Genomic DNA, 25884 nt, shown 5'->3' on the forward strand with positions numbered 1-25884 from the left:
GAAATGCCGGAGGCGAGAGCAGAGCCAGCGAGCCCCCCTCTGCCCCGGAGCCTGCTCTCCTAGCTAGGAAATGCAGCTTAGGAGAGCCGGGAGGGACTCGGAAACAACCCAACGGATGTGGGTGGCCACTGCCTCTCAGCTTCTGGGGGCTCTTGAGTCTCCCCCCTGCCTGCCCCCCGCTCTCTGTAACCCTTTCCTTTCCCCGTGGCAGCCTCCGCAATAGCTGACCGCCCTAGGCTGGTAGAGCTGGGTTAGCTCTGCATGGGGCGTACCTGTAGCCGGGCCAACCCCTGGAGATTAGAGGCAGGGTACTCGTCTACCAAGGGCCGGCAGAACTCTGCCACTGGAAGGGTCCCTTGTGAATAGCCCCAGCCTGTAGCCCCTTTGCAAGGCTGGCTGCCTGGCCCGGCAGAGGCCGGAGCGGTAGTGGAGAGGCGAGTCTGGCGTGCCCTGTCGGCTGTGCTTCCGCGTGGAACTCGCTGTCGCTCAGCGCACAAGCGCCGCATGGCAATCCTCGTGCGGCTCTGCTCACGCGCTCGCGGGCCCGGCTTGTTTGGATAAGGCGTGTTCGACACTCTGCAATTATGTACTTGCAAAACCAAAGGGTGTCTTCCAAACCCACCAGCTTGGCCGTGCACGGAGCCAGCTGTGGAGCGCTGGGCGGCCGCACGCTGGCAGGGAAAAGAGCGGCTCTTGCCCTGGCGTTCTCTGGACAAACGGGTTTGTTTGGAACTTCCCGGCGGCCTGAGCCCCTTTCTCCAGGGACCCTGCCCTCAAGCCGACGTCTCCCCGGCTGAGGCACTACCCAGTGTGTGGGAACGTCCCGGGTCTGGTTCCAAGATCTGGGGCTAAGGCAGTGGCGGGTTGCTTCCTTGTCCTGTGCCCCCTGGCTGGGCAGCTGGGTTCCCGGGAAGCGCTGCGCGTGGACGGCCATTCGCGACAGATTCCCGTGCCGCCCGGAGGATTAGCAGAGCGCCCCCGGCTACCTTGGTGTTTCTCCTGGTGGTTCACTTGGCAGGAGCCTCGGTGCCTGGAAAAATATTCCGCACGTGGTTGGAAAAAGATGAGGGGACGTTGCTGGTCGGGTAGCACGTGGGGGCCCGTTTCTGCTCCCTCGCTGGACACAGACCAGTTTAAAGGGAGGGGCCGGGCCCTGGTGGGCGGGTGGGCAATGCGTCCTCTCCAGCCAGCCCAAGGGTACACGCCAAATCCGCTCGCCCGCGAGGATGAAACGGTTGCGTCTCCGCGTGGCTTGTTTCTCCGTCGGCTGCAGTCGTTAAATCGGGCGTGGACGTCCTTCCCGCTGCTCCAGGCTGGTGGGGCCCTCGGTGCAGGGCGTGCTAGGGGCCGGTGCAGGGCGTGGGTTATGCTTGAGGTCAGACTCAGCGACCCCCGAATGCGCCCCTCTGGGCAGGAGCCCAGCCCCGCGAAGGCGAGGGGCTTTGGCCGCCGAGGCCCGTGGCCGGGGAGCTGTGAGAAATGCACATTCCTGCAGCCGTGAGCAGTTCAGCGCCTTGTGAGTGTTTACGCAGAGACAGTCTCTTCAAATAAGTAAATGTAAGGGCAGCCTGCGCCCAAGTGAGTTAGTGTGGCCTCGGAAACGCTGCATGTGGCTCAGGCTGCTGGCTCCCAGCCAGTCTGGCTCAGCCCCTGTTGGCTGTGTGTGCCTAGGGGCTGCTGACACAGGTGCTGGGGCTGTTAACCTGCGGAACGCCCTGCTGCAGGGGAGCGGGGGAGGGTCTGAGGTTTAGGCACATGCAGCTGTGGCTCCGGGCGCTGTCGAGAGTGGCATGGTGGGGCTGTGCCCAGCCTGCAGGTTTAGGGTCCTGGACGGAGCTGTGCCCTCGCCTGGCTCTGTAGCGGGAAAGCCGGGCTGTCCTGCCGCCCTGGGAAAGGCCCTCGAAGTCACACCCTCATCGCAAAGGGCTGCCCCCTCCCTTCCATTGTCCCTTGTCCCCCAGGCTGCTCTGCCCCACAGCAGGAGGGGGCGGCCGCGAGAGGCTCCTGCCAGCCCCACCATTGGGCCACACTGTGTCCGTGGGGGAGACGCCCCCTTGGCCGTGCCCTTTGCTCCACGTTTCACATGGGCGCTGGGGCGGGGGGGGGACAGAAGTTGGCCCTCGAGTGGCGGCAGTGCCCGGCCCCCTGGTGGCCCAGAGGTGTCAGCACAAGGTTGGTTCCGGAGCAGCCTGGCCCCCTCGCAGGGCAGACCCAGCTTTCTCCTGCCCAGGCTGCGAGAATGCAGCAGGCCCCTTCCCTGGGTGCGGCAAATCTGGGGAGGGCGGGAACGTTGCCTGGGCCGCAGGGATTTCCTGAGCTCCGTGACCCGGCCGAGCTGCAGGGGTCTGGCCGGGGGCCTCCCCTCGCCAGGCTGGGTTTGGGCGAATTAGCGTTTTCCTGGCTGGCCCGGCTCTCAGCAGGGCCCCGATCCAAACCGCCGCTCCCAGCTGTTCTGCAGGGCCGGGCGTGCGCTGGGGGGGGGGCAGCTTGCGCCTGGCAGCTCCGTGCGCCCCAGGGTGACTGCGGGTCCCTCTCGGCCTCCGTGCGTGGCCCCGGGATGTCCCTGCCCAGGACCGGGGGGCGGGGCGCCTGGCAGGGGGAGCGCCGCGGGGCCCTGCGCTCCCGTTCCTGGTGGCCGAGGCAGGCCCAGCCGGCGGGAGCGACTCGCGCTCAAAGCACACGGCCGCCCGTGCGTTTCATCTCCCCAGCCCTCGGCTCCCTCCCACCTGGGAACCGGGGAAATAGGAAAAACGGTTGGCTCAGGGCCACGGAGCCGCGCGCCTTCCATGTAATTAGCTTAATTGCATCATAAATAACCCATCAAGGGGGAGCGACGCTCAGGCACGTCAGCCGGGCGGCGGGTAGCGTGCAGCCGCCGCCAGCAAACCAGTGCGGTGCGCAGGGGGCAGCCCCACGGCAGCGCCTCTGCCTCTCCAGCGCCCTGGCAGCGGGCAGCCCAAGGGATTTAGGTGCCCAACGTGAGCGGTGCCCAAAACTTTCCAAAGGGCCGAGAGTGCCTAACTCCTCGTGGAGCTGGGGAGAGTTAGGCACTTCCTGGAAATCCTCCAGGCTGCGTATCTGGGACGTTAGGCCCCCAGCTACCCTCGTCAGTCTGGCCCTTGGCCTTCATGGGGGTGGGAGGCTGGGCTTCTGCTCCTGAGCTGCTGGGCATGGTGCCTCAGTTTCCCCAGACATACAGTCGAGAAATCTCATCGCCCTCTTGTAAAGTTGTGTGTGCCTGGAGGGGTGGCTCTTCACAAGGCCCAGCCCCACAAGGCTGCTTAGCTCCTGCCGTCCAGCGGGTCGAGTTAACTTGCCCACGCCCCAGGGCCCGGAGGGTGTCCCTGCTCAGGGCAGCCCCTTTTCTGCACTGTGCTCGCAGGCGTGGCTGGACAGCCGGGCTCCCGGCTCAGTGCTCGGGGTGACGGGGAGCTTACCAGGGCCCCTACCCCCCCCGGGACTTAGGGTGCTCACACCCCTTGCCCAGACAGGCTGCTGCTGCAGGAGGCGGCGGGTGGGAGCAGGGGGATCCCGGCTCCATCATTCCAGGCGGCTGCTGGCCGGGCCAGAGGGGGCCATGTGGGGCAGGCTGGCTCTGAGCTCCCCAGAGACCCCCTACCCTGAGCACAGCAGGGAGCGCAGCCATCCCGCGCGGGTTCCCTGCCTTTGTGCCCCTGGGAGGTCAGGCCAGGCTCTGCCTCCCCGCTCTCGGGACTCCCTGCAGGGCCTTGCCCCCCCCCACAAAGGGGCAGTTGGGGGGGGTCTGCACCCCCAGCACCCACCGCCTCCCCACTGCACCCAGGTCCTGTGTGCTGGCTCAGCCTTGGCCTCCCGCCTCGCCCCTCAGCATCCTGGGGCTGGCCACGGCTGGCCCCATTCAGGGCCCTCCCCGGGGCTGCGGGTTCAAGTCCCAGCCAGGGTGCTGAGAGGCTGGGGCCACGTTCCTGGGGGTGGGGGCAATGGAGGTGGCCTGGGCTGACGCTTTGGGGAATCGAACCAGGGACTGCAGGGCTGAGAGTCTGAGCTGCGCCTGTCTGAGCTCCAGAGCCAAGGCCTGGCCGGGCCCAGGCCTGGGACACTCCTGGCCCCCGTGGCTCCTGGCCAATGGGGCGCACACACGCTGCACCCTCGCCTGGCTCTGCACCCTGCCCTCGCCCGGCTAGGTCTGGCACACGGCTCTGCACCCTGCCCTCGCCCGGCTGGGTCTGGTGCACGGCTCTGCACCCTGCCCTCGCACGGCTGGGTCTGGTGCACGGCTCGGCGCCCTGCCCTCGCCCAGCTCTGCGCCCTGCCCTCGCCCGGCTGGGTCTGGCGCACGGCTCTGCGCCCTGCCCTCGCCCGGCTGGGTCTGGCGCGCGGCCCTGCGCCCTGCCCTCGCCCGGCTGGGTCTGGCGCGCGGCTCTGCGCCCTGCCCTCGCCCGGCTGGGTCTGGCGCGCGGCTCTGCGCCCTGCCCTCGCCCAGCTCTGCGCCCTGCCCTCGCCCGGCTGGGTCTGGCGCGCGGCTCTGCGCCCTGCCCTCGCCCGGCTGGGTCTGGCGCACGGCTCTGCGCCCTGCCCTCGCCCGGCTGGGTCTGGCGCACGGCTCTGCGCCCTGCCCTTGCACGGCTGCATCCGGCGCACGGCTCTGCGCCCTGCCCTTGCACGGCTGCATCCAGCGCACAGCACCCACCCCGTGGGGCGCCGCAAGCTCTTCTGAGAAGCTGGGCCGGGCGGGGGTGTGGCCGGCTGCCTGGGACAAGGGCGCAAACGCAGGCAGCGAGGACTGGGCTCTGCAGCTGTCCCAGTCCTGCTTCCCGACCCGCCCTCCTCCCGCCGGGCTCATTAGCAAGCGCCTGCTCAGCTGAGCTCCCAGCTGGTGTGCAGCAGTGTGTGGGAGCGCAGACCGGGAGGGGCTTTCACCCCCCCCCCCCGCGTTGGGGCTCTGAGTGCTGGGTGTCCCTGCCGGTGCCTCCCCAGGGCAGCTGGCTCCCCCTGAGCCCACTTGCTCCTGGGGCCTTTGGGCCGGGCTCTCCAGGGCCCCGCAGGAAATCGCAGGGCACGTGCGTCCCGCTCCCCTCGGGAGCCCGGAGCAGGGCTGGGTCCAAGCGGCGCTGCAGGAACTGGGCTGTGCGATCCCCGGGCAGGTGCCGCCCAGCGGGCCAGCCTGAGGGTGCTTGTGCCAAGGATGGGGGCAGGCCCCAGCCTCAATCGCCCGGCCACGGGCCCCTGTCCGGGCTCCTGAGCCCCTGCCCCGCACGCAGCCCCCAGACCCGAGTCTGTCACCTCAGGGCCCCACTCTGGGTGAGTGACGCTGGCTGAGCGTGTCCCACCCTGTGCCCCCGGCTCAGGCCCTGTGCGCTCCCTTCCTCCCCCCCCCCCCCCCCCCGATCGGCCCTTTCCCAGTCTGTCTGCGCAGGCCTCTGCCTTCCTGCTTCTCCTCCTCCCTGTCTGGCTCCCTTCCCACCCTCGCGCCGCTCTGCTCTCGCCTGCCGCCTCCCTCCTTTCTTCCTTCCTTTGTCTCTCCCCACCCGTCTCCTCGCACCTCCACGCATGGCTCTGCCCCCCCCCCCCCGCTTCCTCTGCTTTTGGGGGCTGAGCCTGCACCTCGCTCGCTCGGCGTGTGTGCGCACGTGTGTGTGCGTGCACGAGGGCGGGCGTGACCGTCCCACCGGGACACGCCTGCAGGGCATGAATGAGCCGCGCATCCGAGCCGCCGGCAGGGGCCGCGCCTGCTCGCTGGCGCAATATGGTCCCAGCCACTCTGTTGGCATTTCAGTTCCGAAAGAAGGCGAAGCCCCCTCCTGCCAGGCAGCGCCAGCCGTGCCGCCGGGCACACTGGGAAGCGGTTATTGAATATAAACACGCCGTGTCATTTCCATGTTAATTACGTCGCATGCACTACAAGGCTGTAATTAGAAACTAATTGGGTGAGAGCGCATGGAATTGGTTTTGCTGGCGCCGCGGATGGGTTAACGGCGCACCTGGGGACGCGGCGCCCCCCCGGCGGATTTAACCCTTGGTGCCCACTCCCTGCAGGGGAAGAGGCTCTTGGAGGAGGAGGAACCGGTAGAGCTGCCCGCCTGCTTGCTGCTCGCCCGCCAGGGATTAGGCCAGTCCTGGCTGGCGGGGCAACGACTAGCCAGCAGCGCCTGCCGGGGTGACGTTCCAATCCCAGGTGTTCCTGGGCAGGTCGGCTGGGGACCAGCTCGGCGCTGGGATGTGCCGCCCCCGTGACCCCTGGCTCCCGGTGCAGCCAAGTCGCCGGAGCCGCCCCAGGCCGCGTGCCGATGGCTTTCCTGCGCGGCTGGCCCCTCCCTCCGCCTCCCCGGGGCCCTGGCGTGGAGTGACACCCAGACCCTCTGCTGACGGCAGCCAGGGCGAGTCGCTGTGGGCAGAGGCCTTGGAGGTATGGAGAAGGGGGGCTGCTAGTGTAGACGGAGCTTGATCCTGCCTTGAGGGCGGGGGGCTGGACTCGATGGTGTAGACGGAGCTTGATCCTGCCTTGAGGGCGGGGGGCTGGACTCGATGACCTCTTGAGGTCCCTTCCAGTCCTATTATTCTATGATTCTATGATTCTAGTGCGAGTGGGGCGCGAGGACTCGGAGCGGGGGGGGGGGGGGGCTGCGTCAGTGGCTGCCCAGCATTTCCTGGGTCTCGGTGGTAACTGACCAGCCGCCCCGGCACCCTCCCCAGCGCGCTCCCCAGCGGCCAGGGTCCCGCTGCCCCAGCAAGGAGCCAGCTGAGCATGGGGAGGGGCGCGCGGGCCGGAGCTCGGGGCCTTTGCCCGGCCAGGGGACACGGGCTGCGCTGAGGAGAGCTGCCTGGCAGGCTCTGGGCTGTCTGCGGCCGGAGGCAGAGCGCGGGCTGGAAGTGCAGCTCTGCCGGCAGCTGCTGCTTGGAGGAGCGGAGGGAGAGCGAGGCAGGTCCTGGGGAGAAGGGCAGAGGCGGGGGGGGGGGCTGGCGGCAGCATGAAGGGGAGCTGGGCCGGTGGCTGATGCCCTCAGGGGCAGGTGGGTGAGGGGCAGAGGAAGGCGGTGCTGGTGCTGGTGCCCGGAGCTCTAGGGCTGCAGTGCAGCTGGGCTGAAACGCCCTTCCCAGCGCAGCCGCGAGTTCAAGCCCCGGCGTTTGAACCCCTCCAGCAACGCTGGGCTCTGGGTCGTGCTGGGTCCAGAGAACTTGGGGCTCCGGTTTCCGTGCTGCAGCATAAGGGCTAGAACCCCCTTGAGCTCCCCCCCTCTCCCCCGTGTGAGCACCCCCCACCCCAGCCGCTGCGGGAGGGGCTCTAACGTTAGGCCCAACCCCGAGAGGCCCCTCGAGTTCTGGCCAAGACCTGGGGGCTGGAGGGCGCAGGGTCTGCCCAGCGAGTGGCCTGGCCCCGGCTCCGGGCCGCTGGCTAATTGGCCGGCCGGCCAGAGGGCTTTGGGGAGCGCCGGGATTTCCCTGGGGGGCAGCCAATTAAAAGGGGATTAGGCTGCGGGCCAACCCGGGACTGGGTCCCCCTGGGCGCTGGGCCGGGGGAGGGGAGGGGAGACGCTTTGTCAGGAAAGCTCCTCGCTAATTAGCTGGGTTCTCTGGCCCCTCCCCCGGGTCTCATTTGGCCGCCTGGGTGCTGGGAGACCCCGGGGCGCCTGCTTCCCCAGGCTGGGGAAATGCCGCTCAGCTCGGGAGCGTGGCGGCTGGGGGTGCAGCAGCCTGCGCCCCGTCCTGTCCCCTGTGTCCCCCTGCCCTGCTCCCCTGCCCCTGCCCTGCCCCCCCGTCCTGCCCCTGCCCTGCTCCCCTGCCCTGCCTCCTGTGTCCCCTCGTCCTGCCCCCTGTGTTCCCCTGCCCTGCTCCCCCGTCCTGCCCCTGCCCTGCTCCCCTGCCCTGCCTCCTGTGTCCCCTCGTCCTGCCCCCCGTCCTGCCCCCTGTGTCCCCCTGCCCTGCTCCCCTGCCCTGCTCCCCCGTCCTGCTCCCTGTGTCCCCCTGCTCCGCTCCTCCGTCCTGCCCCCTGTGTCCCCCTGCCCTGCTCCCCCGTCCTGCCCCCCGTCTCCCCATGCCCCACCCCCGTCCTGCTCCCCATCCTGCCCGGCCCCCGGCGGGTGGAATGGACAGGGCTGCAATGATGCCGTTTAACCCGCGGGCCCTGCCCCCCGACATGCCCCTTCCCCCCGCGGGGCTTCCCCCCCGTTGGCTTCTGCCTGGCGCGTCTCTGCCGCTGCCCCGCGCGTTCGCCTCCCTCGTGACGTGGGCGACTCAGCCGCTGCAGGCAGAACGGCCTGGCGCCGAACGCAGAGCCCCCTGTGTGGCATTGGCCCAGCCTGGCGCCGGGTTAGCCCTCCACCCCCACCCCACGCTGGCCCCAGGGTCATGGCCCGGCTCCCGGTTAGCCCCTTCCTGCTTTTCAGACTCCCCACGGGCAGGGTCTGCTCTGCACTCTGGTAGCAGCCAGCCGGACCGGGGGGGGGTTAAAATCTGCAAGGGGGGGCGCAAGCCCCTCCCTGCGGGCCGAGCCGCCAGGCGGGATGGGCGCAGCCGAGGCCCTGCCGCTGTGGTTCCGCTTGTCAGCGGGGCCGGAGATTGGGGGGTCAGAGGTCAGGGCGGGGGTGCAGCTGCCTGTCCATCACCTTTACAGAGCTCAGGGTGGAGCTGTCAGGGGGCGGCAGGCGGGGGAGTGACAAGTGTCCGTCAGGGCCACGGCCCCTTTGTGGGCGCCTTAACTGAGGGGCGTGTCCGCCCCCGGGAGCGCTGAGCCGTGGCGCCGGGCGGGGCTGCTTTGTCTGGGCGCCGGCATTCGACTGGGGCGGGGGGAACGGGCCCCGCGAGCCCTTTGTGCCCAGCCGTCCCATCCCGTTGGGCCCTGAGAGGCAGCCCTCGCGCCCCCCACCCCCTGGCCGGGACCTCCCCCGGCGCAGGCCCCCCAGGGCCCTGGCTGCACTGGAGAGCCGAGAGCTGGGGCAGCAATGTTGGCCGGTCTGTTCCCTGCTCCCCGCCAGCCCCCTCAGCCCCTCTGCAGTCCAGCAGGGGCAGGGGGCACAGGGCAGGCAGTGAGGTGGCCTGCTGGCACCCCTGCTTCCCACGTGAACCCCAAGGTGCGAGCCCCTCCTGGGCCAGGCCTGCCTTAGGGCGAAGGAGAGTCCCAGCCCCCCAGGGGGACATGCAGGGGGCTGCGTGTGATGGAGGCCTCGGTCCCGGTCCCCTGGCCTGGCTCCGGCCTGAGCGGGGCCCCTGCCCTGCCTGCACCCCGGCGCTGGGCCACGCAGGCCGGCTGCTCGGGGCTCACGCTGAGCGGCTGCCGACTGGCCCAGGAGCATGGGCGGTGGCTGTCTGGCACCATTGCCCGGCGGGCGCCAGGTCGCGCTCCTCGCATGCGAGCAAGCCGTGAGACGCGGGGAGACATTCCGCCACGCGGGGCGCTTGGGGCTAGGCTGCAGGGGCCGGTAGGGCAGCGGATTGGGCGATTCGTGGGGCTGAGCACTTCGCCAGCCTGTCCTGGCTGCTTCTCCGCAGCTCGTGGGTCTGTGTCCATCCGGCCTCTAGCCTTGCGCACTCCCCCGGCGGCTCGTTAGCGTCTCCCCCGCGAGCCGCCCCCGCCCGGTCTCCGGCATGCAGCACGCCTGCTCCCTGAGCTGTGGGGACCGGCTGCGTGGACCATGTGCCCCTGCCTTGCTCCCCGAGGGCATGGCGGGGGCTGCGTGGCCCAGGGCTTGGCACGGCTTCCCATGATGCCATGGCGGGCGTGGCCAGGTCCGTGGCCCCTGCCCGTTGGTGGAGTTCCATTGCAGACTCCCCGGATGCCGTCTGGCTGGGCAGCGCCCGGCACGGGCAGTGTGAGCTGGCCCTGGTGCCAGTGCAGGTGCCCAGCCACTGGCCTGTGCGGACTCGTGTTCACCGCAGGCTGGGGCTGGTCGCTGGGGCCTGGGCGTGTTCCAGACCCAGGCTGGCTGGGCCAGCTCCCCCCCCCCCCCCCCCACGGGATTGCTCTCGCTGTGTCCCCGCCGCCGTGCGGGGGGGCTGCTGGGAAGGCCAGCTTGCTGCCGGCTCCCTCGGAAGCACAGACTTGGCCCCCGCGCCGGGGCCCGGGGCGTCCCTCCCCTCCCCTCCCCTCCCCTCCCCGGCTCAGGCGGAGCAGTGCGGCAGGACCTGGCCCCCTCGGCTCACTCGCAGGCCTCGGTGGGTGGGGATCTTCCATTAAAACCCACAAAGCGGAGCTCCCCGGAGCTGAAGGTGCCGCATGGTTGGGAAGGGACAGGGCCGGGCCACCGGGTTTCTTTGTGCGGCTGTAGGACACACACAGCTCCCAGGGACGGTTCCGGGCTCCCCCGGCCCTGCCTGCGGTTGGCCTGCTGGGGGGGGGGGCACTGCCCGAGGGCAGGCAGAGGGCGCAGGCTCCGGGACCATGTGGCTGCCTGATCCCTCCTTGCCTGTCAGTGGGGAGCACTGGTGCTTTGCTGCCCTTCCCATGGCTGGGCGTGAGCCAGAGATCCCTCCCCACCCGTGCAACTGCCCACCTGCGCCTGGGTCTGATTGTGCATGAGCGTGCACGCACCCCTAGCTGGGCACCACACACCGGCTACCGCGCACTGTCCTTGTGCGCACAGGCTGGGAACGTGCACACTCGCACACACAAAGGCTGGGGCCATGCACACTCGTGCGCACAGGCTGGGGACACACATGCCTGGGCGTGTTGGACCATGCCGGGGTCCCGGCTCAGGCCTCTGCTCCGCCCTGCTGCCCCAACTCACCAGTCCCCGTGTCCCCCTTGCAGGTCTGCTCCATGCCCCTTACCTGCTCTGAGTGGCCGGGGGGCTGGGCACCATGTGGAGACTGGCAGTGCGCCCCGTGCTGGCGCCGTGCCAGGGCTGGCGTCACAGGTGCCGTGGGGCTGGGCATAGGGTGCTGGCAGGACCAGGGCAGGCCTTGGGATTAGCCGTGCGGGGGGCAGCTGGGCCCCCATTTGCCTGGGGGGCAGCGGCTGCTGGGGAGGATGTTCGAGCAGCAAGCGCCATGCAACATAAACAGAGCTGGCCAGGCCCGTCAGCCCCCTCCCTGTGTCTCCGACTTGGGCGATCGCTCGGCCCAGCTGGGGACCAGATGTGGGAGCCACCCGCCAGATGTTTATTTGTGCAGCGCCAGGGCAAAGGCATCTGCTCCCTGCAGGGACAGGCTGAGGCTGTTGCAGCAGGCAGCCCCCTCCCCCTGCCACGGCACCCCACCCCCAGCATCTGCCCCTCGGCCACGGCCTGCCAGCCCCCTGTCCTGCATACCCCAGACATGGCCCGCCAGCCCCACCATGGCCCCCCGCATTCCCCCAGACATGGCCCGCCAGCCCCGCCACGGCCCCCCGCATCTCCCCAGACATGGCCCGCCAGCCCTGCCATGGCCCCCTGCATCCCACCAGCCCTGCCATGGCCCCCTGCATCCCACCAGCCCCGCCACGGCCCCCCACATCTCCCCAAACATGGCCCACCAGCCCCGCCATGGCCCCCCGCATCCCGCCAGCCCCACCACAGCCCCCCCGCATCTCCCCAGACATGGCCCGCCAGCCCTGCCATGGCCCCCTGCATCCCGCCAGCCCCTCCACGGCCCCCCACATCTCCCCAAACATGGCCCACCAGCCCCGCCATGGCCCCCTGCATCCCACCAGCCCCGCCACGGCCCCCCGCATCTCCCCAGACATGGCCCACCAGCCCCGCCACGGCCCCCCACATCTCCCCAAACATGGCCCACCAGCCCCGCCATGGCCCCCTGCATCCCACCAGCCCCGCCACGGCCCCCCACATCTCCCCAAACATGGCCCATCAGCCCCGCCATGGCCCCCCGCATCCCGCCAGCCCCACCACAGCCCCCCCGCATCTCCCCAGACATGGCCCGCCAGCCCCGCCACGCCCCCCCGCATCCCGCCAGCCCCACCACGGCCCCCCCGCATCTCCCCAGACATGGCCCGCCAGCCCCGCCACGCCCCCCCGCATCCCGCCAGCCCCACCACGGCCCCCCCGCATCTCCCCAGACATGGCCTACCAGCCCCGCCATCTCCCACCAGCCCCGCCATGGCCCCCCGCATCCCGCCAGCCCCACCACAGCCCCCCCGCATCTCCCCAGACATGGCCCGCCAGCCCCGCCACGCCCCCCCGCATCCCGCCAGCCCCACCACGGCCCCCCCGCATCTCCCCAGACATGGCCCGCCAGCCCCGTCACGCCCCCCTGCATCCCGCCAGCCCCACCACGGCCCCTCCGCATCTCCCCAGACATGGCCTGCCAGCCCCCCAGACATGGCCCCCCATATCCACCCAGACATGGCCTGCCAGCCCCTGCCATACCCCTCCCCTCCCCCCCGTATCCTTGCCCTGGGCCTGTCCTCTCCATGGCAGCTGAGCAGGCATCTACCTGCAGCCACCAGAGAGCACCTGAGGGTGCTGGGGGGAGCGCATAGGGGGCCCTTCAGGGAGCTGGTGTGATGCGGGGGGGGGGGGGCTGTCTGCTCTGTACCTCGGTGTCCCCACCTGGCTGCGCTGTGATTCCCCCTGACTCACCCATGTGGATTGGCCCAGACACCCCGTCCCAGCCTGGGCAGGTAACAAGGCTCTTCCCAGGGGGGGTATGTCTACACTAGAAAGTTAGTTCGAACTAACGGACGTTAGTTCGAACTAACTTTCCTATGCGCTACACTAGCGCTCCGCTAGTTCGAATTTGAATCGAACTAGCGGAGCGCTTAGTTCGAACTAGGTAAACCTCATTTTACGAGGACTAACGCCTAGTTCGAACTAGCTAGTTCGAACTAAGGGCTGTGTAGCCCTTTAGTTCGAACTAGTGGGAGGCTAGCCCTCCCCAGGTTTCCCTGGTGGCCACTCTGGCCAACACCAGGGAAACTCTATGCCCCCCTCCCGGCCCCGGACCCCTTAAAGGGGCACGGGCTGGCTACGGTGCCCGTGCCAGGTGCAAGCCTGCCAGCACCCAGCTAGCAGACCCTGCACCTGGCACGGCACAGAGCCACCCACCCGATGCCCCCCAGCCCACCCCCTCTTGCCGGGACCAGGCTGGCGGCTCCCGGGAGCTTGCCCTGGACCGCAAGAGGCGGGCACCTTCCTGGGCTAGTGCGGACATCGTGGACCTCGTCCACGATCTCCGCACTAGGCACAGGAAAGTGGCCGTCTAGGGCAGGAGAGCTGCCAGCCTGGCCACCCAGGACCAGGTGTGCATGAAAATCAAGGGGGTCCACTGAGACCCCCGACACTGAGCCCTGAGCTTACAATGGCCGTCCTGGGTCAGACCAAAGGTCCATCTAGCCCAGTAGCCTGTCTGCCAACAGCGGCCAACCCTAGGGACCCTGGAGGGGATGGACCGAAGACAATGACCAAGCCATTTGTCTCGTGCCATCCCTCTCCAGCCTTCCACAAACTTTGGGCAGGGATACCACTCCTACCCTCTGGCTAATAGGACTCCATGGACCCAACCTCCATCACTTTATCTCACTTCCCTTTCAACTCTGTTCTAGTTCTAGCCTTCACAGCCTCCTGCAGCAAGGAGTTCCACAGGTTAACTATTTGCTTTGTCAAGAACAACAACTTTCTCTTACTAGTTTCAAGCCTGCTACCCATTCCTTTCCTTTGGTGTCCTCTAGTCCTTCTTTATGGGAACTCAGGAAGAACTTTTCTGAATGCACCCTCTCCACCCAACCCCTGCTTTTACAGACCTCTATCCTGTCCCCCCTCCGTCTCCTCTTTTCTAAGCTGAACAGTCCCAGTCTCTGTAGCCTCTCTTCATCTGGGACCTGTTCCCAACCCCTGATCATGTTAGTTGCCCTCCCCTCTCCCAGCCTTTCTCTTCCCCTCTCCCACCTCCTTTTCCCAGTCTCCCCCAGTTTTTTTCAATAAAGACAGAGTCAATGTTGGAAGAAACGTTATCTTTATTTTGTACATCAAGAAGAAGGGGGGCTAGGGAAGGGCAAGTGGAAGGAGGTGAGGGAGGAATGGGGTACGAGCCCCCGATGGGGAGGACTGGGCTGGCTCTGCGGGCTTCTGGGGGTGGAAGCTCTCCTGCAGCCCCCCAATTACTCCCTCTCCCCAGATGGCAGCCTGCGGCAAGTGCAGCCGGGCTGATGGCCGAGTGGTGTGATGTGCCCAGTGTGGGCACTCAGGGCACTCCAAGCCAGAACTTCTTTGCAAGCGGGGCACCCCTTAGAACTGTGTGTCCGGGGTGGAGGTCGGGACCCTTTAAGCGCAGCCCTCGGCTAGCCTGAGACAGTATCTCCATGCTCTAAGTCCTCCTTTTATGCCCTGCCGGCACTGCTTCCGGCCATCATTAAGCCCTGTTCAGAGTCCACTCAATGTGGACTTACTAGTTCGAACTAGCAAAACGCTAGTTCGAACTAGTTTTTAGTTCTAGATGCGTTAGTTCGAACTAGCTTAGTTCGAATTAACTAATTCGAACTAAGTTAGTTCGAACTAGCGCTGTAGTGTAGACGTACCCGGGGAGACACGGGGGGGGGTGGGGGATGGCCCCTGGCTGGGGGCAGGGCTGGGAGCTGGGCAGTGGCAGTGTGGGGGAGCATGGAGGACCAGACTAAAACCAGTGTAGGGGGTTCAGGGGCCTGGGACCCCTCCCCCCAGGGCACAGGGCTGTCGGCCCACCCTCCTGTGCCTGCATCGGTGCTACGCTGGGCTGTGTCCTGGAGACGCAATAAACCCATGTTTATGCTACTGGCCGTCGGAGAGTCACATCCGGCTGCGGACGGGGGTGCAGGGTGGGGGGCTCCCTGACGCGCCGGCACAGCTGGGTCAGAGCACGGGGACCTCAAAGCAGCAGCTGGATCTGGGCGCTTGAGCAGGACTGGGAGGGAGCCTGGCGTGGCGAGGCCCCCCTCATGCAGGCGTGTCACTCTCCTTGGGTCCTGCCTTCATCTCTCCCCTGCCCCTCCCCCCAAATCCCCCACCCTTCCCAACTCCTCCTGTCCCCGTCCCCCAGCTCTTCCCTGCTGGGGCAGGGGGCTAGTCCCCTCCCCCATAGGCCTGCTATTCCCTGGGGTCCTTGCTCACTGACTGGCCCCCAACCCAACCCCCACAACCTCGTCTGTCCCCCTCCCATCTGTGTCTAACATCCATGGCTCTGGCCCGGCCTGGGCTGAATGGCCCCAGGACTGGCCCGGGGCCCGTTGCCCTCTGTGGAACAGCGCCAGTGGACTGTGGGTCCAGCTTGGGGGCAGCCCCCAGGAGACTGAAGGGGGCAAAGTGGGGTGCCAGGAAAGGTGAGGGCTGGGGGGCGGGGGTGTAGCCGCACTGTCCTTCAGGTGTGCGCCGCAGGGCCTCTAATGCTCCCCCTGCCCGCGGAGGGTAGCTGAGAGACCCAGGAATGCCCTGCCGTCTGGGACAGGCCGGGGCTGGTGTAGCCGGTAGCCTCCCCCTCCCCCCGCTGGCCGAGGCTGGAGTAGGCAGGAGCCCCCCCAGCCAGCGCCTTGCTCCTCCCCACAGCGCCCCCTGCTGGGCGAGGCTGGGGCTGGAATAGGCAGGAGCCCCCCCCATCCAGCACCCTGCCTGTCCCCACAGCGCCCCCTGCTGGGCGAGGCTGGGGCTGGAATAGGCAGGAGCCCCCCCAGCCAGCGCCTTGCTCCTCCCCACAGCGCCCCCTGCTGGGCGAGGCTGGGGCTGGAATAGGCAGGAGCCCCCCCCATCCAGCACCCTGCCTGTCCCCACAGCGCCCCCTGCTGGGCGAGGCTGGGGCTGGAGTAGGCAGGAGCCCCCCCAGCCAGCACCCTGCCTGTCCCCACAGCGCCCCCTGCTGGGCGAGGCTGGGGCTGGAATAGGCAGGAGCCCCCCCATCCAGCACCCTGCCTGTCCCCACAGCGCCCCCTGCTGGGCGAGGCTGGGGCTGGAGTAGGCAGGAGCCCCCCCAGCCAGCACCCTGCCTGTCCCCACAGCGCCCCCTGCTGGGCGAGGCTGGGGCTGGAATAGGCAGGAGCCCCCCCCATCCAGCACCCTGCCTGTCCCCACAGCGCCCCCTGCTGGGCGAGGCTGGGGCTGGAGTAGGCAGGAGCCCCCCCATCCAGCACCCTGCCTGTCCCCACAGCGCCCCCTGCTGGGCGAGGCTGGGGCTGGAATAGGCAGGAGCCCCCCCCACAGCAAGTTCCCTGCCTGTCCTCACAGTGCCCCCTGCTGAGCGAGGCTGGGGCTGGAGTAGGCAGGAGCCCCCCCCCCAGCCAGCACCCTGCCTGTCCCCACAGTGCCCCCTGCTGGGTGAGGCTGGAGCTGGAGTAGGCAGGAGCCCCCCCATCCAGCACCCTGCCTGTCCCCACAGCGCCCCCTGCTGGGTGAGGCTGGGGCTGGAGTAGGCAGGAGCCCCCCCAGCCAGTGCCCTGCCTGTCCCCACAGCGCCCCCTGCTGGGCGAGGCGGGGACTGGGGAGAGGGAGCTCACCCCTCTGGTGCCCTCCTGAATGCTGTGGAGTACGGGGTGTGCTTGTGCCTGGTGAGTGGAAGTCTACGCCTTGGACAGGTGAGCCAGTGCAGGCTCCCCGCGCTGCCCAGTGCCCCATGGGCATCCTGGGACATGCCCTGGCGCGGGGACTCCCCACCCAAGGCCAACCACAGGTGGTGTCTTCTCAGCACCCCCCTACGTGCACCCCGCACATGGTGACCTTGCTTTGGGGCCATGGATGTAATCTGGCCTGGGACTGCTGTTCCCAGCTGCTCCCACCTGTGTGTGCCCTGACCCGGGCGGCGAGGGGACAGGCTGGAACGGAGAGAAGATAGGGAACCCTGAATGATGGATGGGAGGATGAATGGTCCTGTGGACAGATGGATGGGTGGACGGCAGAGTGGAGGGATGAGTGAAAGAAGATAGGGCGGTCTGAGGGATGGATGGGAAGATGAATGGACCTGTGGACGAGTGGCTGGACGGACAGACGGGTGGATGGATGGATGGGTGCATGGACGAGTGGGTGGATGGACGGACGGATGGATGAGTGGTCGGATGGATGGATGGACGGACGGATGGATGAGTGATGGATGGATGGATGGGTGAAAGAGGATAGGGCAGTCTGAGGGAGAGATGGGAAGATGAATGGACCTGTGGACAGATGGCTAGGTGGGTGGATAGACGGGTGGGTGGACGGACGGACGAACTGTGGATAGACGGGCGGATGGGTGAAAGAGGATAGGGCCGTCTGAGGGACAGATGGGAAGACGAATGGACCTGTGGCCAGATGGACAGACGGACGGATAACGTAGCCAGACTGTAGTACCGATGACACTGTGCTTACAAAAACCTGGCTCTTGCCCAAAGCATCTGTAGCACTCCTGACTTCCATCTGTCTGCTTCATTTAGCACGTGAATATTCATGACCCTCATTATACTCCTCAGTCATTTCTCCCACTCTCGGGCTAAAAATAGCTTCTGCAGGGGGAGAATTTCCTCCCTGGAGCGTACGGCGCCCGCGGCTCCCCCAGCGCGAGCCGGGCCCTGCGAGCCCAGAGACCCTCCTGCCACGGCGTCAGCGCTGCCCCCCATGCCCAGGCTGGCTCCTTGGCTGTGCAGCCGCTTGCATGCGGCTCGTCCTTCGGGCTTCCCTGACACGCCCCTTCCTCAGTCCCTACAGCCCGTGCTTCCAGGGCAGCCAGGGCCGGGTCCCTGGGGCTGTCTGCGGAGGTGGGGGAGAGACCGTGGCTGACTGGTGAGCTGCAGACACCCCTGAGGAAGGGCAGATCCCTTGCCCCGCCCCCGCAGCTCCTGCCAGGGCTCCTGGATTGGCTCTCAGTGTGGCCGAGTGCTCACATCTGATCCCCGGGGCAGTCTGGACCTCCCCACCGGGCCACCGAGTTCCTGGCGCTAGTCCCCACAGCGGGAGCTGCAGCTCCTGAGGATGGCAGGATGGATGGGTGGGATGGACGGAGGGATGGCAGAAGGACAGAGGAATGGACAGATGGGTGGAGGAATGGACGGAGAGATGGATGGAGGGATGGCAGAGGACGGAGGGATGGACGAAGAGATGCACAGAAGGATGGAAGTATGGGCAGACGGATGGAGGGATGGACAGTCGGATAGAGAGACGGATGGAGGGATGGACAGATGGGTGGAGGGATGACGGAGGGATGGACGGACAGACTGACGGGATGGCAGAGGGACGGACAGACCGACGGAGGCACGGCAGAGGCATGGACGGACAGACTGACGGGATGGCAGAGGGACGGACAGACCGACGGAGGCACGGCAGAGGCATGGACGGACAGACTGACGGGATGGCAGAGGGACGGACAGACCGACGGAGGCACGGCAGAGGCATGGACGGAGAGATGGATGGACGGACGGCAGAGGGCGGGGCGTGGCCAGCTCGGGCCTTGGAGCAGTTCATGCCGCATAGCCTGTGGGGTGCCCCCCGCCAGACAAGGCTGCTCCAAGCCCACCCGGCCGCGGGTCAGGGCTCTTTCCAGGAACCCCGTCCCAGCCAGTGCCAGCTTGGGCGGCCCCCGGGCGCCACTGGGGCAGTGGCACGGCTAGATCTGCCCTCTGCAATCCGGGGCCAGGAGCTGGCTGACCTGGCGCTCAGCGAGGCAGAGGGTGGGCAAGCCCCTCCCCCCAGCACGAGCAGCTGGGCTCCTGGCGTGGCAAAAATAGCTGTGTCCTTGGCAGCGCTGCACAATGGGCGGGGAGGGGAGGTGCTCAGGGGCAAACCAAGGACACCAGCACCCCCTCCACCCCACCCCGGCTTCCCCTCGGGGCACCACCTGCAGGCCTTGTCTTGAGCTAGGCTTCTTCAATGAGCTCTCGCTATACCGCCCTCTCCTGTGCCACCCGGCCCTGCCCCACTGTGCCGCCCTTCTATGCCCCTCAGCCCTGCCCCGCTGTGCCCCTCAGCCCTGCCCCACTGTGCCCCTCAGCCCTGCCCCACTGTGCCACCTGGCCCTGCCCACTTTGCGGGTCGCGTGCTCAGAGCCTGGCACATACGCGCCCAGCGGTGTGGGGTGCTGAGCGGTGGGCTGCTAAGGCTGTGGGGTGCACCGTGGCCTATCTGGGGTGACGATTGCAGGCGTGGGGCGTGGGGCAGTGCTCGGCGGGCCCCACTGCGCCCGAGCCCGGCCGGGGAGCTGACCTCCGTCTCTGCCCACAGAGCTGAAGGCCACGGGCACCGCCCACTTCTTCAACTTCCTGCTGAACTCCACGGACTACCGCATCCTGCTGAAGGACGAGGACCACGACCGCATGTACGTGGGCAGCAAGGACTACGTCCTCTCGCTGGACCTGCACGACATCAACCGGGAGCCCCTCATCGTAAGAGCGCTGCCCCCGGGGGAGGGGGCTGGAGGACGAAGGCCGCCGATCGGGGAGCCCTTGCGGGGCAGCCCCAGCCCCGGACGTGAGCCCCTTGTGGGCAGCGCCCAGTCCAGGAGCCCAGCTTCCCCCTGGCCTGCGGGCTGGGACGCCGAGAGCCGGCCAGGGCCTGTGCTGATCCCGGAGGACTGGTCGCAGGAGCCGGGGGGGAGGATGAATCTGGAAGCGCAGGCGCTGGGGCCACGGCAGAGCCCAGCCGGTGGGGACCGTCCTGGCTCTGCGCCTTCATCCCCCCAAGTGCTGGCTCAGCTGAGAGGCGGAGGGGGATGGGCCGTGGACTCGCCCGAGGGCTGGCTGCAGGGAGCTCTCCATCGGTGCTGGCAGCCCGGCTCCAGCGCCTGGGCTGACTAGTCCTGGGCCCCCCGGCCTGGGCTCATCCTGGCGCCGGCCTGTGGCTCCAGGGCCTGGCCAACGGGGAGCAGCCGCAGCACGGCACCTGCCCTGCGCTGGAGCCGCTGTCTCCATGGGCCAGGAGCGGAGCCATCGGCCTCCCTGCCTGCCAGCCCAGGGCAGCCTCACCCAGCCCCCAGAGCTGCCTCCGTGCCCTCCTGCCCCACGCCCCTTTGCCGGCTGCCCTCCTGCTCCGCCCGGCTGCGGCAGCCCCAGCGCACCACGAACCACGGCCACGTTGTCCTCTGCCGTGTGCCAGCGGCGCTGCCGGGGTCCCGCCCAGTCGCACGGGCAGGTATCTGTCCCCCGCCTGGCAGGGAGCCCCGCGGGCGGTTCCGTGCCGGGGGTCGGCCGTCCTGCCTGGAGCCGGCGGCCGGGGGGCCGTGGCCTGGGCTGCCGTGGCCCGGTGCCATTCAGCCGGCTCTGAACGTAGCCCGGGGGAAAGCCCCGGCTGACCGGCGGCCTCTGTTGTTTGGCAGATTCACTGGCCGGCGTCCCAGCAGCGGATCGACGAGTGCGTCCTGTCGGGGAAGAACAACAACGTGAGTGGGGCTGGGGCCTGGGCCGGGGCTGCCACGGCGACGGGGACACGCCACCCGGGGGCCCGCTTCCCGCCTCGGGATACGGGCACACGGCTCCCCTGGGGCACGTCGCCACGGTAACCGACAGACCGTGGGGAGAGGACCCCCCTGCTGGGGGGAGGCCGGGTCGGGAGCCAGCCCCACGGCGGAGCCGCTGCCCGTGCAGGTGTGGGGCCAGGGGCTGGGCTGCGGCTACCAGCCGGGCTTCACCCAACCCGCTGACCCATGTGCCCCGGGGCCCCGTCCTGCCCCCGAGCGCGTGTGCAGGGCCCCTCGGCGGCGGGCCCTCGCGTGCCGGAGCCAGGCCCACACGCCGGGCAGGCGCCTGAGCTCCAGGCCTCCCCTCCGCCGGTCCCTGGGCTGCTGCTGCTCCTGCCGCAGGGCCTGCCCCCCCGCTGCACGCCAGCCGCCTCCCCCGCCCAGCGCCCGCGCAGAGGAAACGAGCTGAGAACAGGAAGCCTGGCCCGGACTCCAGGTCGTTAACGAACGAGCCGGGCCCGGCAGGACGCCCGGCAGTAACTGCTGTGCTGCTGCCTCTCGGGGTGGTAAGGCGCTGGGCCTGCCGAGGACAGACTGCACCCCCTGCCAGAGCGGGGAGAGGAGGGGTGCCTGCTTCCCTGCGCCCCATAGCAGAAAGGGGAGGGGTGCCCCCTAACCCTGCGCCCCATAGCAGAGAGGGGAGGGGTGCCTGCTGTCCTGTGCCCCATAGCAAAGAGGAGAGGAGTGCCCCCTGCCCTGCGCCCCATAGCAGAGAGGGGAGGGGTGCCCGCTGCCCTGCGCCCCAAAGCAAAGAGGAGAGGGGTGCCCCCTGCCCTGCGCCCCATAGCAGTGAGGGGAGGGGTGCCCGCTGCCCTGCGCCCCAAAGCAAAGAGGAGAGGGGTGCCCCCTGCCCTGCGCCCCATAGCAGTGAGGGGAGGGGTGCCCCTAACCCTGCGCCCCATAGCAGAGAGGGGAGGGGTGCCCGCTGCCCTGTGCCCCATAGCAGAGGAGAGGGGTGCCCCCTGCCCTGCGCCCCATAGCAGAGAGGGGAGGGGTGCCCGCTGCCCTGCGCCCCATAGCAGAGAGGGCACAGGCCTACGCCCAGAGCAGAGAAGGGTGCCAGTTCCCAGCAAGGGGTGCTGTGGGGGGCAGGAGCACTGACTGGGGGGGCTCCCAGCAGGGGGCGCTGTGGTGGGCAGGAGCACAGGCCCTGAGTGGAGCCCCCAGGTGCCCCTCTCCCAGCGGGGCCCCATTCAGGGCGGAGTGCTCGGGTGGATGAGCGCCAGGCCATGCACCGCCGCCCCCCTGATCCCACCATCCCTCGGCCCCGGGAAGCCCCAACCTTGGTATGGGGCTGCACCAGCCCCCTGCGTCCCAGGCGCACGCGCCATGTGAGCCGGTCTAGGGCCGTGGGGGGCGCCGAGGGTCCTGCCCGTGCTGCCCCCGTGTCCCCCGTGACTCTGACTTGCCTCCTGCTTTGTAGGGTGAATGTGGCAACTTCATCCGCCTGATCCAGCCCTGGAATCGCACCCACCTGTACGTCTGCGGCACCGGCGCCTACAACCCTGTCTGCACCTTCGTCAACAGGGGGCGCAAAGCACAGGTGAGACGCTGGGCGCTGCCCGGCCACGCGTGTCCAGCCGGAAACTGGCATCCCCGGGCCAGGGCGCTGCCCGGCCACGCGTGTCCAGCCGGAGACTGGCATCCCCGCGCCAGGGCGCTGCTCAGCCACGCGTGTCCAGCCGGAGACTGGCATCCCCGCACCAGGGCGCTGCTCAGCCACGCGTGTCCAGCTGGAAACTGGCATCCCCGTGCCAGGTCGCTGCTCGGCCACGCGTGTCAAGCCGGAGACTGGCATTCCTGCCCCAGGGCGCTGCCCGGCCATGTGTGTCCAGCCGGAGACTGGCATCCCCGCACCAGGGCGCTGCCCGGCCATGTGTGTCCAGCCGGAGACTGGCATCCCCGTGCCAGGGCGCTGCTCAGCCACACGTGTCCAGCTGGAAACTGGCATCCCCGTGCCAGGGCGCTGCTCAGTCACACGTGTCCAGCTGGAAACTGGCATCCTCGCGCCAGGGTGTTACTCGGCCACGCGTGTCCAGCCGGAAACTGGCATCCCCGTGCCAGGTCGCTGCTCGGCCACGCGTGTCCAGCCGGAGGCTGTCATCCTTGCGCCAGCGTGTTGCTTGGCCACGTGTGTCCAGCCGGAGACTGACATTCCCATGCCGGGGTGCTGCTCAGCCACACATGGCCAGCCGGAGGGGTTGTCCTGAATACTAAATGAGGGGCCATGGCCCATCCAGGCCCACCGTGGGCAGAGGGAGGCTCCGTTTGGGAGTGGCTGCCCTCCCCATGGACGGGGGTTCACGAGCCCCGCCAGGCCCGGCTCTTGCTGGAGATCTGCCTTTGAGGGAGAACCTCTGCACTGGGCTTGGCACGTTGGCGAGTGCCCGGGGGCTGCCGGGCTGAGGGGGCGCTCCATGGCTCCGCGCGACGGGAGACAGATGGGGCAGGCCCCAGTTTTGCGTGGAGCCATGGGGCGGGAGGGATCCCACGGGCAGGTAGATGGCACTTCCCTGCGGAGTTCTGTGTCTGTCTGGCGGGCTCCTGGCACCGCCAAGGGGGCAGACAAGCATGGCGAATGGCGTGGGCAGGGCATCCCGGGGTCTGCGCCGCAGCCGGCTGGGGGCTCCTGGGAGCTAGTCCCGAGCGTGCGTCTGCCCCGTAAGGAGCGCGCCCGAGTCTGCGAGGGTCTTTGTTAATATCGCACCCTGCCAAGCAGCGACGCGCGTGTGGGGAGATTCACGGGGCACCCCCTGGGCCGGGGACAGACGGGGCCCAACCGCCCTTCCTCCGGCAGGCAGCCCACACCCTGCCTGGCTCCGTGGCAGCAGCTCGCCTCCGCGCTCACCCCGAGCTAGAGAGCTTGGGGCAGCAGACAAGCTGCCCCCCAGAACCCGCATCACAGCCCCTGGCGCGTCTCCCGGCTGGCGAGGCTGGGGGGCAGTACTGCCCAGTGGTGCCCGCCGAGTCCTGGCTCCCCCTGCCTTGCTCTCCGGAGCGCCGGGTGCGTCGCTCACAGCCGCACGGGCAGGCGTCTTCGGGCCCTCGTGCAGAACGGGCCACACCCGTCTTGGCTTTCCAGGGGCTGCCCTCGAGGAGGGGCCTGGGCAGAGGGGCTCCCCACATCCGCAGCCCCCTCCAATCCAGCGGTGCTCCCTGGCTCACATGGGCTGTGCCCGCCCCCCCTCAGGGGCTCGCGTCGGGGATCTGTGCACTTCCTCTGGGCTCACGTCCCTAATGTGGGAGCACCTGGGGCCCTGAGCGAGCCCGGCCCTTGCTGTCTGTCGCCTCCCAGAGGCCCCCGCCCGGCAGAAGGAAGGGTCTACCCGCTCTTGTCCACGCCCCGTGTGCAAACCGCATCAGCCTGGGCTTTTCTGTCTGAGCCCCTCCAGCACCGCCCTGGATTCCTGGCCCGCCCTCTCCGGAGGGGCAGGGGCTCTTGCCGGCCCCAGGCCCAGGATCCAGGTGAGCTGGCCTCCGTCGGACTGGGGGTAGCATCACCCTCATGCTCCCGGCCCGAGCTGGGGTCAGGAAGGGATTTCCCAGCATGTGCAGAACTAGGGGCTCCGCCCTCTTCCCAGCGGAGGCGGGGCGCCCCCGAGCCAAGCATGCCGATGTGGTCACACGCAGCCCAGAGGGGCGTGGCCCTGCCCACTGTGCCGGGATCGCAGGGGAGGGCACGGCTCAGCCCTGCGCCGGCTGGCAGTGGCAGTACGGGGCAGGAGGAGCCCCGCCCGGTGAGTGCCACACACGTGGTGGGCGCAGTCTCTTGTGGCACACACAGGCGCCTGGCGTGCCCGGGGCCTGCCCGTGGGAGCGCTCTAGGGACTAGGGCAGGCAGGAGTTTCATGCCGTCCAAGTGGGCATCACCCCTCCCGCCTGCTGCAGCCCCAGGCGGCCCCTCCTAGTGCCCGGCCCCGCTCACCCCCCGGGGCGCCAGCGTCCCCATGGCTCTAACGCTCTGCACTGCTCCTTCTCCTCAGGCCTTTGCACTGAGCCAAAGCCTCCAGCCGGGAGGCCGGGGAAGCCGAGCCGCCGACACCTCCCACCGCCCGACACCAGCAGACCACAAGGTGGGACTCACACTCAGCCCCCAAGGGTGGGAGCCGGCCTCCCCCCACCCCCATGGCATGCAGCTAAGTGCTCACCCGCGGCTAGGCCGTGTCCTCGCGTCTCCTCCCCAGCTCGCGCCGCCGGGAGCGGGGCCACGGCCTCTGATTCCGGGTCTGGCCGGCGTTCGTTGAACGACCACCCAGCACGCGCGGGCGCTGCACGCTGGCTCCATCAGCCGACCCCAGTGCCGCGCCCGGGCGGGGGGCCGGGCAGGAGCCGGATTGCTGCCTGTAGCTGGGAGTGGGCCCGATCGGGCGTGCGGCTCCGTGCCCCTGCCCCGACCGTGTCTCTTGCATGAGATCGGCTTCCCGCTGGGTTAGCCGCTGGCCGGCTCGCAGCGTGGGGGCAGCGCGGGTTCCCAGTGCTGGCTCCATCAGCAGCTCGGGCGCCGGGAGGAATCAGGGGCAACGCTCCTCCTGTGCCGAGCGCCACCCTCCGCGCTCCCCTGCCAGGGCACCGCTCTGCCCCCCTGGCTCCAGCTACCCCCAGAGGAATCCAGGCCGGGCTTTGCTTCCCAAGGGGCAGCCAGCAGGGCACGTGCCCTGCCCCCACCTTCCCCCCAGGCTATTCGCGAGGGCTCCTCGCACACACGCTCCTCCCGGGCTCAGAGAGCCCCGCCTGCCCCCACCCCGCCGGGACCTGGCCCCAAGGGGTCAGACCGTCCGCCTCCCCCACCCCAGTGTGCCGGAGCATGGGGGGGCACAGCGTCTGCCCCCAGCGGGGGGCTGAGACCGTGTGTGACGGGCCAGGGCTGGGCACAGCTGAGGGCGTCCGCTCAGGGCGAATTGCTCAAATTCATGGCTCCTTACAGCCCCATACTGGAGACCTTCCCAAATAGGCCACAAACCAGTCTCAGAGCACTCCAGCTGCCAGCCTGGCCAGCCAGAAGCCCGAACCCAACCTCACCTTCCCCGAACGAGTTCTGTCCGGTCCCAAGAAACCAGCCACAGATCCCAGGTCAATTTATACTCTGGACCTTACCCACAAATCACGCTGGGCCAATCCTGTAGAATCTACCATCTAAAGGTTTATTACTAAAAGAAAGAAAAGCCTGAGAGTGAGGTTGCCAAACTATCCTACATTACATGCATCGAATCTCCCAGTTCTCAATGCAGGCTCTAGCAGAGATGTTACAGCTGCTGGCTTAAAAGTCTTTGGTGCACATCCTACGTCAGGATGGGTCCACAGTTCTTCCCGGCTCTTCGATCCCTGCACGGCTGCCTCTGGGATGAGGAGCTGAGCTGAGCACCCAGCTGGAGTCGGCCACATGGCCTATTTATCTCCCTTCCTGCTCTCTTCCAAGCTGGAGACTGTCACATGGTCAGTGGCCAGGCACCTGGATCCCTTCCCAGGTGGGTCTCTGGTACTTAAGAGACCTATTGTCCCTGGAGCCTTGCTATTTAGCCTGTCCATAGGTGAGCTTTTCTCACCCATTGCTCAACCACATATAGAGAAACTTCCAGTCTCCACACAGAGTCCATATTCCTA

The 25884-nt window shown here is 68.4% G+C and overlaps 1 protein-coding gene across 2 annotated transcripts in view; it reads left to right on the forward strand.

Annotated features, from left to right (window-relative positions):
- The window catches only part of SEMA3F (semaphorin 3F), a 62675-nt gene that overhangs the window by 12416 nt on the left and 24375 nt on the right, over window positions 1-25884 (forward strand). Inside the window, exons 3-6 of one of the 2 annotated variants that reach the window (XM_075939550.2) lie at window positions 19053-19213; window positions 20143-20205; window positions 21707-21826; window positions 24267-24356. In XM_075939550.2, the coding sequence (XP_075795665.2) occupies window positions 19053-19213; window positions 20143-20205; window positions 21707-21826; window positions 24267-24356 (434 nt within the window). The remainder of the gene's footprint in view (window positions 1-19052; window positions 19214-20142; window positions 20206-21706; window positions 21827-24266; window positions 24357-25884) is intronic. The other variant, XM_075939551.2, reaches the window with a different exon arrangement.

This window comes from Pelodiscus sinensis, chromosome 11 (genome assembly GCF_052426305.1).
Source record: "Pelodiscus sinensis isolate ZL-2025 chromosome 11, ASM5242630v1, whole genome shotgun sequence".
Lineage (NCBI taxonomy): Eukaryota > Metazoa > Chordata > Testudines > Trionychidae > Pelodiscus > Pelodiscus sinensis.